General features: G+C 43.7%; 1 protein-coding gene across 13 annotated transcripts in view; it reads right to left on the reverse strand.

Moving 5' to 3' along the window:
- Nucleotides 1–14,122, reverse strand: part of EPHA5 (EPH receptor A5) — a 228,349-nt gene that overhangs the window by 30,086 nt on the left and 184,141 nt on the right. For 5 of the 13 annotated variants that reach the window (XM_059471347.1, XM_059471344.1, XM_059471339.1 and 2 more), the window contains one exon: nucleotides 4,002–6,415. The exons of 1 other annotated variant lie outside the window; for it this stretch is intronic. In XM_059471347.1, coding sequence (XP_059327330.1) covers nucleotides 6,310–6,415 — 106 coding nt within the window. In that variant the 3' untranslated portion in view covers nucleotides 4,002–6,309. Of the gene's footprint in view, nucleotides 1–4,001; nucleotides 6,416–10,007; nucleotides 11,018–14,122 lie in introns of those variants that run through there. 7 more of the 13 variants (XM_059471345.1, XM_059471337.1, XM_059471335.1 and 4 more) reach the window with 2 other exon arrangements.

A 14,122-nucleotide genomic window follows, 5' to 3' on the forward strand; every position in this document is an offset into this window, starting at 1 on the left:
CAGTGGGTGTGTTCAGTGGGCATTGCACGCTTCACACCTGTTTCTCCAAGGCTTTTGTCCCCTGGAAATCCTATGGCATGCAGTAACTGCAAACACACCCTGGTCTGCTATCATGGCTGCAAAATGGCAAAGCTTTCTGCTGGCCACCATGCTGCTCTGGCTCCCTTTTCCTACCCAATCTCAGCCTGAGATTGTTTTGATACCTGTCTTCATGTACATGAAATTTAAGCTCTGTCAGCAGATGCATTATTAAAACTGCACACTTGGAAGCACACATGCACCTGCTGAGGGAACTGCAACAGGGAACATCACGTTTTCAGCACTCATCCCTGCACTGAGTCTTCCAGTGGCATCCTCTTTTTCCAGTGTTACCTCACTCTGAGCTGTCTCTCTGTGCCCCAGTGCCATTCGCTTTCTACACTGACCCCTCTGCTGGTACAACAGTTTGTCCTAGCATCTCCATAAGTCCCCCACCACATCTGAGGCATCGTGGATAAGGTGGTTTCTCTCCTGCCACCCACACATTTTACCAAGCAGAATGATGTGTGCCCTTCTCCAGTCCTCGAGGTCCATGTCCCTCCACATACCAGCAAAGATGAATTGTTCTGGGATGAGGTTGTGCTGTTTTGGGTGCTTCTTAATACACCGGAGGGTGACTTTGAGAAGGCCCTGTTGACTTGAATAAAGCTATCTCATTCTTTCATCTCTTCTGCTTGCTGGTTCCCACCTTTTTTTTTTTTTCTTTTTTTTTTCTTTTCTTTGTGGAAGTATCCAGTCACAGTTTATGCATTGCATGCTGTTTATGCAGCTCAGCCCATGAAAAATACATGAAGAGTCCCTCGCTCTTTCTCCTCACAGCTTCATAAATCTTGCATTGCTTTCTGCATGGCAGCTCGGCTTCATGGGGTGATGGGGAGCAGCCTCCCCGCTGCTCCTGCCCTGGGGCCACAGCATCCTCTGGGGATTCTGGCATTGCAGCCTTGAACCCTTCCAGGCTGGCACAGGAGGGGAGAGGTTCAGAGCCCCCTCAGCCCCCATTTTTATATTACTGGATAGGAAAATAGGTCCAAGTTACTGTTTAGCTGCCCTGCAATGTCTCCAGCACAGCCATCATCTTGCCTTGCAGTTTGTTTCAGCTTTACTGCAAACAAGAATGATGCAGAGAATATTACCCTGAGCACAGCTTGTTAAGCATTCACAAGAGCTGGTGCTTGTTACTCGAGATGCAGCTGTGCATTGATTCAGGGACCAGAACAGAGGCTGTGCACAAGAACCACCCAAAAACAAGCCTGGCATGTGCCTAAGGACCCACTCTGAAGGTGAAGCACCTTACCTTTCTGTGCAGGTAAATTTACTAGCTGGTGGCCATGAAGTGCAAGTGCTTTTTCTCAGTCTGAGCCCAGCAGAGGAAAACCATAGGCAAATGCTGATCTGAAATTTGTTGAAGAGCTGGTCCCAAGCCAATCTGAGCACAAATACTCATGGAAATTGCCTAATTCCTCAGTTCTCACTTAAGATGGAACATTGTGGAAGGAGTTTGCAGCCAACTCTGATTTTTAATGAAAGTTTCCCTATGTTTGTATTTTCCCCTTAGCAGGCTCTCTGCCTCCATCAAGCTATCAAGGATGCTGTCTGCATGGGCAAATTAACAGTTCTTCCCTCTGTCCTCTGATTCCTTACAGCTTCTGCCTCCATTGTGGTCCAGCAGCAGACAACCTCAAGCTGAACAAGAGAACACGGAGTGGGGACTGGCACGTCAATCCAGAGGGATTTTATCCAAGCTGCTGACAACCTCAATTTGCTAACCCAAATGACCTTGTGCTCCCTTTAATATATAAGGCAGCATTCCCCTATGTCCCAGCCTGTCATGCCTTTCCTGGCCACTACCCATCATCTGCCACAGCTTCCTGTCATGTCAGGAGACACAGTATCTTTATCTGCCCCTCTTCCCTTTGTCCTCTAGCAGTGGACAAGAAGATGGTGGCTGCCCATCACCACCTCCATTAAGACCTTTCCCAGGTCAGTCTTTCCCCCTTGGCCTTTCCCACCTGTGGCTTTTCTCACCTCTCTTTAGGGCTGGCCTGTGCCCCTCTGCAGCATGTGGATGGCCCCAAATCCATGGAGCAGGGGATGTGGTGGTGGGTGCTCCAGCTGGTCATGGGTTTGCTGGGACCTCTCCAGGAAAAACTCAGAGAAAAATCACATCTTGGGACAAAAAAAAAAAAAAAAAAAAATCACAAACCCCAGTTTTTTTCTGAGGGATATATGGTGAGGGACTGATCTGGGGCTTTGGCAGGCCCTTTGCCCTAACAACTAGCATAAAAAAGTGTGTTTTCCCCCCAAAACAGAGAAAAGTGGGAACAGCCTGTAACAAGGGCAGATGCATTCTGTGGGTCTACATGTCTCACTCATCCCAAAGGCCTCTCTTTCCCTCAGGGACCACAAGAGTAGCACCAAATCTGTGTTTAGGAGAGAAAAATACAGAAAATTTATTTCCTTTCCATGGGGGGAAATCCTGATGCTTTGTGGGAAGTCAAGGGGTCAAGTGTACTTGTTATCCACAACTGGATGTTGCTGTTAGCCAAAGGTTTTTATTTTTATGAAAAAATAGAAAATTTTGCATCTTACACTACAATAAAACCCCATGTACACAAACAAAATTCACAGAGGGCATCCAAAGAGGGGGAAAGGGGAGGAATAAACACAGCAATGCTACAGCCTCCTATGAGTTAAAACACTGATGCAAGGAGCTGAGACAGAGACTGCAGCTCTGGCAGTGCTGGATGCACCAGCTCCTGCTCTACCTGCACTAAGGAATTACATTAAAGGATTGACAACTAAGTGTTAATCTTAAGACTGCTACTGATGTATTTTACACCTGCCTTAACATCTAATTTCAAGTCCACAGCAGTCCAAGGAGTCACAATTTCTTGCGCACTGGGACTTTCTACATTATATTCAACACTGAATAGACAAAAAATTTGACCTTTATTTTTTATTCTTCTCACTATTAACATATAGGAGGAATAAATAAAATTTTAAACTGATTTTTCTCCCTTTTATATCAGTCTTCCTTTTTAATGCTGAAGTAGTTTTTTCAAGTGGTTGCTACACAATGAAAAGGCGTCAGTCTACACAAGCCATTTCTTCTCCCAAAATGAAAAACTGTATCAATAAAAGCCTGTTCACCTTTTGGATCCTTTGAAATACCTCCCTCTCAATTATCAGCGAAATACGCTGGAAAAAATTGAATCCGTTGGCTCAGTTGCAGCAGTAGTGAGCTGGGAAAGCAAAGTGCTTGGACTTACCATGGGCAGGAAATCCACCTACAGCCCTTTCCAAGAACATAACCAGCCAAATGTTGCTGTCATCTTGTTCTGCTGCACCCCAATACATAAAATCATGACAAAGTTCTTACAGCTTTTGGATGGGAACTGAAAACCTCCATTGTGTCTGTGATTTGCTCATGGACGTAGAAGCTGTAACCTTTGGACCCTACACATTAAAACAACCTTTTATTTTTAGCCCCGAGACAAGGTCCATTATATAGAGATCTGTAGCAAGAACAGCTCTTGAAATAAATAGAAAAAGTTATTTATTTATTTATTGGAGGAAGCAAGAAGAGGTTCCCAATTTACAAATGCAGCCTGGCTTAAGAACAGTTTTGTTTTCCATTGGTTTGTCATTTTGAACGTTACTCCAGAATCTGGTAGGTACTCCAGAAATACAAGTGATGAAAAGAGGATTTTGCTTTTAAGAGTCCATGAAAAAAAAAGGACCAAGTTCAACTCCTCCCACAGAGCCAACAGGACAGGATTGAGTGGAGAAGATGGGCAGAAAATGCCACATATTTGCACGCAGCATTTCAGTGCCACCAATGGATGCAGGGAAACGAACGATTCCTCCTGGTGAAATGAGCTGTTTCTGTCTTCCTACATGTATTTTCCCAAGTGTTGCAGACAGGGAGGCACAAATAATCTCAAGACTCTTCTGCTGACAGCTCTAATAATCTTATTTATTATATAACAAATCTCTTTTCCGCACCGAAATTGTTATGTCTTGATACCCTCTTCCTCTTTTGTGGTCTGGTGGCTGCCAAAATGAAACAACGGGATGAGAAATGACACTATCAAGATTTGTTAGGCCTCGCTGTGGCTCTTTTCCCTCCTATTTCTCCTGATTCCTGAGGAACTCAGCAGTTGCAGAGGCGGAGGGGGCCATTTCAGGACAGGAAAATATTGCCTGAAGAAGCCCTGCTGCTAAGGAAAAAAACACTCAACCTCTTCTCCTAGATGTTTCCCTTCTTTAAAAAAAAAACATTCTGTGTATCAAATCTCATCCAAAGGCTGGGGGAAATGAAAGAAATACTTTGAAACAGCTTCAGGTGCCTTGCAACACCTGTTTCTGTGAGACATGGAGGACACAGGCCTCCTTTTGGCTCTTTGAGCTCTTTGGGCTTGGCTCTGCAGCACTGGGGAGGAAGGGAGCTACAGCAACTCTATATATTGATGTTATTGCTAAGGAAGGATGCCACAAGATGCTATCCAGACTCTAAGGAAGCAATACATTTACCTAAACAACAAACCCTTGCAATCTACTGAGCTGTTTTAAAATCCTTATCAAAGTCTTCACAAAATAAAAGCCTAACCTATGAATACCAAATTAACTGTGCAGTTTAATCCTATCTACAATAAAAATAGGAGGACAACCCCAAAATACTTCTTGGCGTGATTCCCAGGGGATTGGGTTGCACTCAGGTCCCTCTGAAAGTGCCAGCCATGGGCTTTAATAGCTACTTTGAGCCCCAGCTACAGCCAAGTCCTGATCTGAGCTGTGCCAGCCCCAGGTGAATGGCATCTCCTTGCCCTCAGGATGCCATCACTGTGACCATGTCGGGCTGCTGCTCTGCTCTCCCCTCCCCTCTGTGCTCTGTCACAGAGTGGCCAGATCCACAGCAAGCCTAGAATGCTGAGAGGCAGCTTGGGACAGTACAGTTCCAAAAATAATCCCACTCCCACCACTGTGGGGGAAATACTACAAAATCTCCACACTGGATGCCACAGGCTCATTTCCAAACTGTGCCCCAGGCCTTAACCAACATCATCAGAAAAGGAACAACAAAATTCCCTCCTTCCAGCTAAAACCACCTCATGCTTTCTCTCCTGGGCTCCGGGAACAGAGGTGATGGCTGCAGTGGGTGATGGCTACCGGGCTGAAGCACCTGTGCAGAGGCAATCCCATGCCACCTTTGGCCAGGACACAGAAAAATCGATGCCACGTTGTTGCTGGAGGCCATCAAGAACCAGATGTTTTACTTCTCTTCTTCTGGATGTCCTCAACCCATGGTGTAAAGGAAGGGGGCGGGGGGCAACATCTTTTATTTAAGCAACTTCCTTCTACCTCATATACATAATGAAAACTCCTGAAGGCTTTATGTGTTGATCAAACCAAACTGCAGCAAAAATACAAAGCATGGGGGTAACACAAAAGGGAGACTGAGTAAAAGAGGGAGGAAAAAAGGAACAAACCAAGGAAAGAGTCCCAGTCTTGTACCTGATGAGTAGCAAACTGTACAGTATATACATCTTCAACATGTATCATCCTCCCCAAAGAGCAAATAAAAAGAACTTGGTAACACAGAAGGAGGAAAACAAAATATACACCCTGTATTGTATTTGCCACGGAGCAAGCGACATGTTTATATGCTAGTCTTCTCTATAACTTAATGCTGTGTGACAGCATTATTTTTCTTTTCTTTAAATTTACAAAACAAAATATCTATCGAGAAATAATCTAATCATATTGCTCTTCAATACACTTCTGTAGACAAGTAAGACTCGAAGTTATACTTCAGCAACCTGCAGCTATTGGGAGTCCATGAATGGCCACAAAAATCTGCCATTCAAGTCAGTCCTTGGAAGCATTACCATGTGCTGCTGTAATTCAGTATATAAAGGTGCTATATATATATATATGTACCTCCCATGTACAGACAACACGTGGTGGAAGGCTTGTCATCACCGCTGAAGCTCAAGAGACTGGTTAACCTCATGTACAGCAGATTCGTTTCCACGTTCCATGCATCTTACATTGACTTCATGAAAATGAGGACACAAATAGGAAGAAAAGCAAAACTTTAGTCAAACACTGCTTTAGAAATGCTGCAGCAGAGGCCAATGTCCTTCAGTAATAGAAACCACTGAATTTCCCTTTTTATCTTTTCTTGGTTTTTTTAGTCAAAATAAATCTCAGGGCTAGAGTACAAAGTGCAGGACCGACCCACTTGAGGAAGCAACTTTAAAAACCGTGTTACAACGGCACCATCCCATTCACCAACTGGACCTTCATCTCCTGAAGGCTGTTCATTATCTTCTTCTGGTGACCAACAAGTGTCACTCCCAGACGCCTCAAATCCCTGTGGGAGAAAGCAGACGTTGGTTCCATGGACCTCTTAGGCACACGTCGCCGCGCACACCACGCGCCGCATGCGCTGCTGCTGCTGCTGCCAGTGCCTACCTGTTATCACTGGCAGCTCTCAGAGCCAAGTTTAGTTGGCAGGTTTCATTTTCCCCATTTGTAAATTTTTTCTTTTTTTTTTTTTTTTTTTTTCTTTTTTTTTTTATGGCTGACAGCACCTCAGAGAGGTGATGTGATTTGAATGAGATCACCTCGCTGGCCAAGGAGAAAGGCCAGACAGCAAAGAGCCAGTATCATCTTTAGCCAAGGATTCTGCTAGGTGTGAAAAGTCCTATTTCCAAGAGGAAAGCCAGGTAAGAAAGCCCATGTTGCTGTTTCCTCTTCTCATGGGAGAGGCTGGTATTTGATCTTGGATATGAGCAGTGAGGAGTGAGGTCAATCCGTGCTTTCTTCCTCTTCAGATGAGGGAAAGCCAAAGAAACACAAATGGCAAAAGCCTCGAGCGCGGCCACCATCCTGATGACTCCTTAAAGTCAACAAGAATTAGCAAAGCAGCTCCCCTTAGGGTCTTTGCAAATCTTCCCATAAACCCACATTTGGTTTTGCTTTGGAGACGTGAACTCTAGATGCCAAGGGCATTTGTGTTGATTCTGCCTACTGGGCTACCACTACAGGAAAGCTGTAAAATAAGGCAGTTAATGTAAAATGCAGGATTAGGAGGAAAGATTGTTTGTCATCAACTCCACCCTCCAAAATTCAGGTGTATAGATGAAGGTAATCACTTTCATGTGATTCACATGTATGGCATTAAGAGGCACCTCCAGGTTATACAGTTTATCCCATCCAAAGACAGGAGTGGGACAAATCATCTCCTGGAGATAGCACAGCAGGACCTTGGGTTATCAACGACACCTCTAAGCCAGGTAAAGCCATCAGCTATGGCAGAGTGTAATTGCAGAAATTTCTTACTCGGTAGAAAAGCGTTAACAAAGAAATTGTAGGAATAAAAACTCAGCAGAAGCATCAAGACAGTTGCATACATATTTCCAGCCCAAGACACAGAAGCTGTTAGAGAAGCAGGTTGACCATAAGAGATGTGGTGTTTTGTCTGAAGACTTCCACTGATAGAAAAATATCAGTCCCTCACTTTCTACCTCCACGCTGGAGTGAATTAAAGATGTTTCTAAGTTGTGCATTATGGTCCTGCCGAGACACTTGTGAATCTCCTAGCTGCTGACACCCTGTGTGCAACTCTTTAGGAGAAAGTTCTGCACCAAAAGCCACAGAGATGTGGCCTTGATCACGCAGCTGCTTTTTAAAACCACACTGCTGCACTCATGCAAAGGCTGGAAATCCCCAGCAACACCTGGGAGCCCAACCATCACCTGAGACACAACTGCAAACCTGGCCTACAGTTCACTGCAGGGCTGTGAACTGTGCTGCAGGAGAGCACAGGGTGCAAGGAGCACCAAAACATTTTCACACGAGCTACCCATGGAAGTGTGCCTCTCTCAGCAGCTTCACATTCTGGACAGAAACTCCTGTGCAAGTAACAACCAATCTTCCATGTTCACAAATTACACAGATGAACGCTGCTTTGAATAAAAAGCAGTCTTGAGTGAAGGCTAATACATTAGCACATAAACTAGTTGGAGCCAAAAGCTACATCTGTACTTCTCCAAGGACTGTCATGTTTTCTGCCTTTTGATTTGGAAAATACCAAGTTTTTTGCTTCAGGCTAAACACATAATTTCATTATTGTACCCTTTTTCAGCAATGCTTCTTGATGATGCAAAGGGAAATCATAACATAAGGGGCACAGAGCAAAGGAGGTCAATGAGACACATCAGCAGTGCTCCTTACCTGGCAGAGAAAAGGCTGCAGCACCTGCAAAAGGTGTCTACCTTCTCAGGGGAACATGCTTTCATTTCTGCCTCCACTGAATTGTGAAACTAGTTCAGCAAGCCATCTTAATAATGAAGGAAAATGAAGTAATGCTATTGTTACATGCAATTTATTTTATGTACACAGCACAGTTGGAAGTTCACACCAGAGATCAAAAAAAAAAAAAAAAAAGAAACCAAAAAACAAACCAACCCTTGAAACCAACACAGTATAGGACCTGATTTTTAAAAGAGACAACATCCATCTTCCCCCTGCTGAGTCCTGCTCTGCTGGCACTTTTTGAAAAATCAGCTTTTTTTTTTTCCAGGTATCTAAAGTGCAAGCTGAGCTCTTTTGAAAATCCAGTACCACGTATTTCACAGATGTATAATTTCTGACACTCTCGCATGTTATGCTGGAAAAAACCAGCCTCAAACTCAGAGAAAAGCATGCATGTCTTGGCCTTTCACACACAGCCCCACCAGTCCAATAAACCCCCCACCCAGTTCACTACACAGCCTTTTTTTCTCCCCATATTGAATCCCCTTAACTCAATATCCTTGAGGAGTGTCTCATTGATTTACAAAAGAGAAAGAAGAAAAAAGAGTTTCTCGTTTCAATACATTAACTGCTCATCAGGGATTCAGTCTTTTTTTTTTTTTTTTGAATATCAAATCCTCTCAAATGTGAAGCCACCAGCCAAAAGCATGGGGGACTCCTCAGAGAGGGGAAAAACACTTTTGTGAGGTCTTGCACCTCAGCAAAGATGAACCAGAAGACACAGCTCCTGAACCAGATGCTTGCCAAGGATAAAAATCAGCAGCTTTATTCAAAAGCCACCTTGCACATATCAAAGACAACTTTCTAAAAACTGCCTAGAGAATGCAGGAGCTTTCATTTTGATGTTTCAAGCATGATTTACAGCACGTTGCATTCTCCCATGCATCCAGTGCTGAAGCACCTAAAGTGGTGTAAGGCAGAAGACAAATTTGAACAGAACTGGGTGCACAAACCAGCTGGTTTGGGGACAAAAAATCCCCAACAGCTTCTGTGCTGAAGGGCTGCAAGAACAACTGCCTTTAAGCTCCAGTCCAGAGCTCCTTGGCTCCTGTTACTGCAGCCAAATGGAAATTTCACTGGGCTCAGCTCTGCACAGGAGATGTGTGCAGACACCCACTGGGGCTTTACAATATTAATGAGCATTCCCTGCAGGAAAAGGCACAACTGAGACCTGTGGGCACAGGGTCCAGGCTGCTTCTTGGTGTGGAAGTGACCTGACCCCTGGTGTTGGGTTCTGAGTGTGCCTCTGCAGTGGAGACCTGTGCACCCATGTGCTGGGTGCTCTCCCAGCTTCAAAATACTTGGCCTCCCCAGCCATGAGACAACTCTTATTCTTGTTTTAGAGAGCAAGTTTATCTTTTCGCTTCTTTCATTCATGTAGGACTGGAAATTAAAGCAGGCAGGAATTTGAATAACTTGCCAACAAGGTATTAAAAGGCTTACCTAAGTTGACCAAAAAGCCGAGAAAATAAAGGGGAAAATTGGTGTCAGCTCATCCCAAGCAGCCTGTGCACAGCTGCATGCATGCTGCTCTCTTACCACTGCCTTGCATGGAAGCCCAGCTGCAACATGCCAGTGACAATCCCCTTCCCTGCAATAGCCTCCTTTTGCAAGGGTTGAATTCACAGTCTCCATGTTGTAAGAAATAGATTTAAAACATTTTATTTACAAATAGAACTACTTATACACCATGGACCAGTTTGCCAAACACAGTGTAGACTAGGACTGGATTGCCACACAAAATACAACCCCCTCACCAGCCAGTTTAGTCATGCAAGCAAAAGGGCCACAGTCCTGAAAGATCTCCGAGGTCAGCAGCCGCCAGCCTACCACAGGAATTTTGCATTTCCTCTCCCATCCAGGGCAGATCTCACCACTCTTCTGCACGTGGTGTAACTACAGCTGCCCATGCAGACTGGGACTACTCATGGAGTTAGTTAGTTGTCAGAATGAGGGGAAACAAGAAGAACCTCAAAGACCTTCAGACGATGCTAAAGAGAGAGGAATCCGCTTGCTAGGGACATTTGCATGAAATGAGGACTTAAAAAAATTTGTTTTAAGAGTTCATCTGCTCTTACTCATAATTCCCATTCTACTTGTTTACAAGATGAGAATTTGTTAGGAAGCAGACACAGCATCAAAATCCCAGGACTGAGATTTTATGTTAAGAATAAGCATCTAGAGCAGGTGAACTCTTAAATGTTCTTCATCAAGTATAACTTTTAATAAATATTTTATTTTATTTTAGAAGAAAAATATATACAATGCAAAGCAACACAACACATATTATTACAAATATTCAGAGCTCTTCATCTAATAACAAACAACAGGGTGTCCTGAGATTCAGTGAGTACAGATCTTTCAAAAGGTGAAAATATGTAGTCCACATGGTTAGTAATTGGTCCAGTCAAGGGTCAGACTGAAACTCATGTCATGGATCTATCTATTGTTGAGTATTGTCTTGGTAAAGTTATTCTTGCAGTGGATTGAAAGAGCTCCAGACACACTCAAAGTCACTAGGTCGTCCACAAGTTTAAAGAGCAGGTCTGGTCCACTGGAAAGGTTCCCTTCAAGTCTGATATCCAGTTGGAAAGAGAGGGTGGAGGGTGAGGCTCCACTTTTCACAAGGTGATTCATCCCTTTGCAAGAATTAGAGCTAAATGTAGAGATCACTCTTTGTTTGAACACATACATTTTCAGGTCTTTGCTTAAGCAGGCAGAGCTTAGGACTTGGGGTGATATCCATCCATCTTAGATTTTTAATCTTTTGCTTTCAGAAATTTGTCACAAATACTACTCTTTTCTGGAATAAATGCATCAAGCCATCAGTTTAAAAGAATCAGAATAGTAATCAGGATTTTGCTTTTCATGCCAGGGGAGGGAGGTTTTTTTTTTTAATAAAAAGCTGAACATCAACTATCTCAACCGGGTCCTGTAAAGAAGCCACAAGCTGGGCACCCACAATTTCCAGTCCTGTCAGTGTCATGGCCAACTCCTCCTACAGCACTAGTAGGTTTTTTTCAGTAGATTTTAGAAATTCTTTACATTTGTCATATGTTTTGTCCTGCTTCTTCTGGCAGCAGTTAACCACCTAATTTCTACATCTCTCTCCTGCATGGTTTGAATTTGGCAAAGATCATTTTGGATGGTATTTGAAGGCAACCTCTTAAGTTGTAAAGACTGATTTACTGATGTCATTTTGGGAATGCAAGCTACTTTCAGATGTTCAGATCATCTTTTCACCCAATCCCCCCAAGTCCCAGCTCTGGAATATACAGAACAGTTGCCTCTATTAAAAATGACAAGGAACATTTAACCTGAATTCTCCTTCGTAGAGTACAAAATGTTTTGTTGCTCCCTTTTACAGGGAGAAAAAAATTAAAACCTCCAGAAAACCAACCCCTCTCAGTATATCAACCTTTAAAGAACTTTGCTTGTTCTGGTGTTTATTTTCTGGAGAACCCATGAGACTCTCAGCTGAGCCCACAGGAGCCATTTTTCTCCTTTACTTTATTTTTTAAGGGCAGGCTGCCAGTTTACATCAGACTGAATTCAGGACTTCATTACAAGACACTTTTCCTCTCAAGCTGCTATGATGGTTTCTCTTTATTCAACAGCTGAGAATCTGCTGTTTTTTTCTTTTTATACTGGTTCTGAGAGGGATGAGAGAAGTTTTGATTTGGATGGGTACTTGGCCTTTTGATTAATCTTCCACAGGTTTTCCAAAAATAGACCTGAGTGAGGTCAAGCCTTTTTGCCAAGCCACCTCTGCAATGCAAAGGGCTGACAGAGAAGAACCAAGCAGGCATCTCTGCAAGAATCTCTGTCCACAGGCAGCTGGGGTGAGCAGGGGGAATTTATTTGCTGACATGGATAGCTACCTGGAATAGGTTTCAACCTTTTATCAGCTTCAACTGAGATGGAAGATGGATTCATGAAATGCCTCCTTCCAGTTTAAAAAAAACCCAACAAACCCAAAATCTCCCCCAGGGGCATCAGCTCCTTTGCACTGCTCTGCTATTCTAAAAGCCCAGAAAAAAGCTGAAGCTGAGCAGCTCAGACATGTTGTCTCCACTGGGACCAGTGGGATGACATTTGTGCCAGAGAGGACATCCTGGGACATGGTGAGGGAGCTTTGCAGCTGGTGAGAGTCAGAGCATCTCTGGCAGCTATAATCTTATTTAAAGCCTTTCAAACCAACTCGCCTTTCTGGCTAGAACTGTGCAGGTAATTGGTTTCCTGGTTCATTGCCCATCATAAAAACCATTTTAAAGCACTTTTTGCATCACCTGAAAAGATTTTGGGGGACATTTTTAAAATTTCCAGAATACTAAAGAGTAAACATAGAAAAATAGTTAAATTTTAAAGTCAAATTAAGGATCTGACTTCATAATCTGAAATGTTGCACATTGGGAATTTGAAGGTTAGGAATATGTTTGTCAGCAGCATGGCATGCTAAGAGAGTGTAGGAGGGATAGTAAGATCCCTCTTAAAGTGACACAAGTAAGTAAACTTCTAATTTGCTGTTGAAAATGCCCACTAATTTGGGTTTGAAGTCAACATTTTCTGTGACCCAAACAAAAGCATTTTACTTCTGAGCATTTCATGTAGAGCTCTTCAAACCACAGAAAATTCTGAAGAGGAACATGGTAGAAGCCTAATTTTCTTCTTTGACATGACTATTAAGCCAAACAGCAATAAATCTGTGATGGATTTTAGACAACCTGCATTTTCTACCAGAAGTTGCTCTGGTTATCAGATTGGGGTGGTACTGTGAAGATGAATGCTCCAATGTTTTTCTTTTCTATAAATTACTGCTTCATCCTATCCCCCTTTTCCCCACTCAGCCTCTGGCTAGCTATTTGTGCCATGTGGGCTCTGACCAGCCTGGGGATGGATGCCCTCTTCCTTGGCCCATGTTTGTAGGTTATCAGTCTAAACTGTGGAGTCCTCAGAAGCCCAAGTAAAGTGACACATAATTGCAGGACAAGGCTGGGAAACAACATGATAAGGTCTCAGGAGCTGAAAAGAGGATCCAGGTAAGAATCCATGCACCCTGATTCCCCAGACAGCTGCTGGAGAGGACTTCATCCCTAGCTCAGGGTTTTCATGTGAATGGCTGAGAAAAGACTTGATGAGTCCAGGTGTAAGGGGTAAATACTGATGGTATGAGTGGAGCAAATAACATCAGAGTGAGAGCAGAGAGGCTCCTGCACTCCCTCTGTGTGTGTAATGGAAAACTGAACTCCATGGGGATGTCACTGACCTGCCCCACACTCCTGTGCTGTGCAGCGAGCTCCACAGCAAGTACTGTGGCAGACAGGAGGAAATGCTGCAGTTCTGTGGAGTAGGGGAATTTTTCTTGGTTTATTCTTAATCCTCAGAAGCAATTCTGCATGTGCAGTGGCAATCTGCATGTGGTCAGAGGAGACACAACCTTCTCCAAAGCAGCAGAGTGCAATTCTTCCCACTCTGCCTTAATGCCTGCAGTAAGCTAAACTCGAATTAACCCAGCTAGAAAGGCAGGCTTGGAGGGGAGTTTGAGACAGCACAGGCAGCAGCAGGAAAGTACTGACACAATTTCACAAGCAAGGCAGGCAATTAAAGGTGCAGCATAGCAAATTAGTAGCCCTGAGGCATTTACCAAGTCATTTGAAGGCTGTTGCCTCAGCTGCAGTCACACTCATGTGCAAAAGCCACGGGCACATTCAGAAGAAAGGGTCTCGTTCAGGAAGCCTGTCCTCTAGAGCTGTGGGTTCCT

This window comes from Ammospiza nelsoni, chromosome 4, assembly GCF_027579445.1.
Source record: "Ammospiza nelsoni isolate bAmmNel1 chromosome 4, bAmmNel1.pri, whole genome shotgun sequence".
In the NCBI taxonomy this organism is placed as follows: domain Eukaryota; kingdom Metazoa; phylum Chordata; class Aves; order Passeriformes; family Passerellidae; genus Ammospiza; species Ammospiza nelsoni.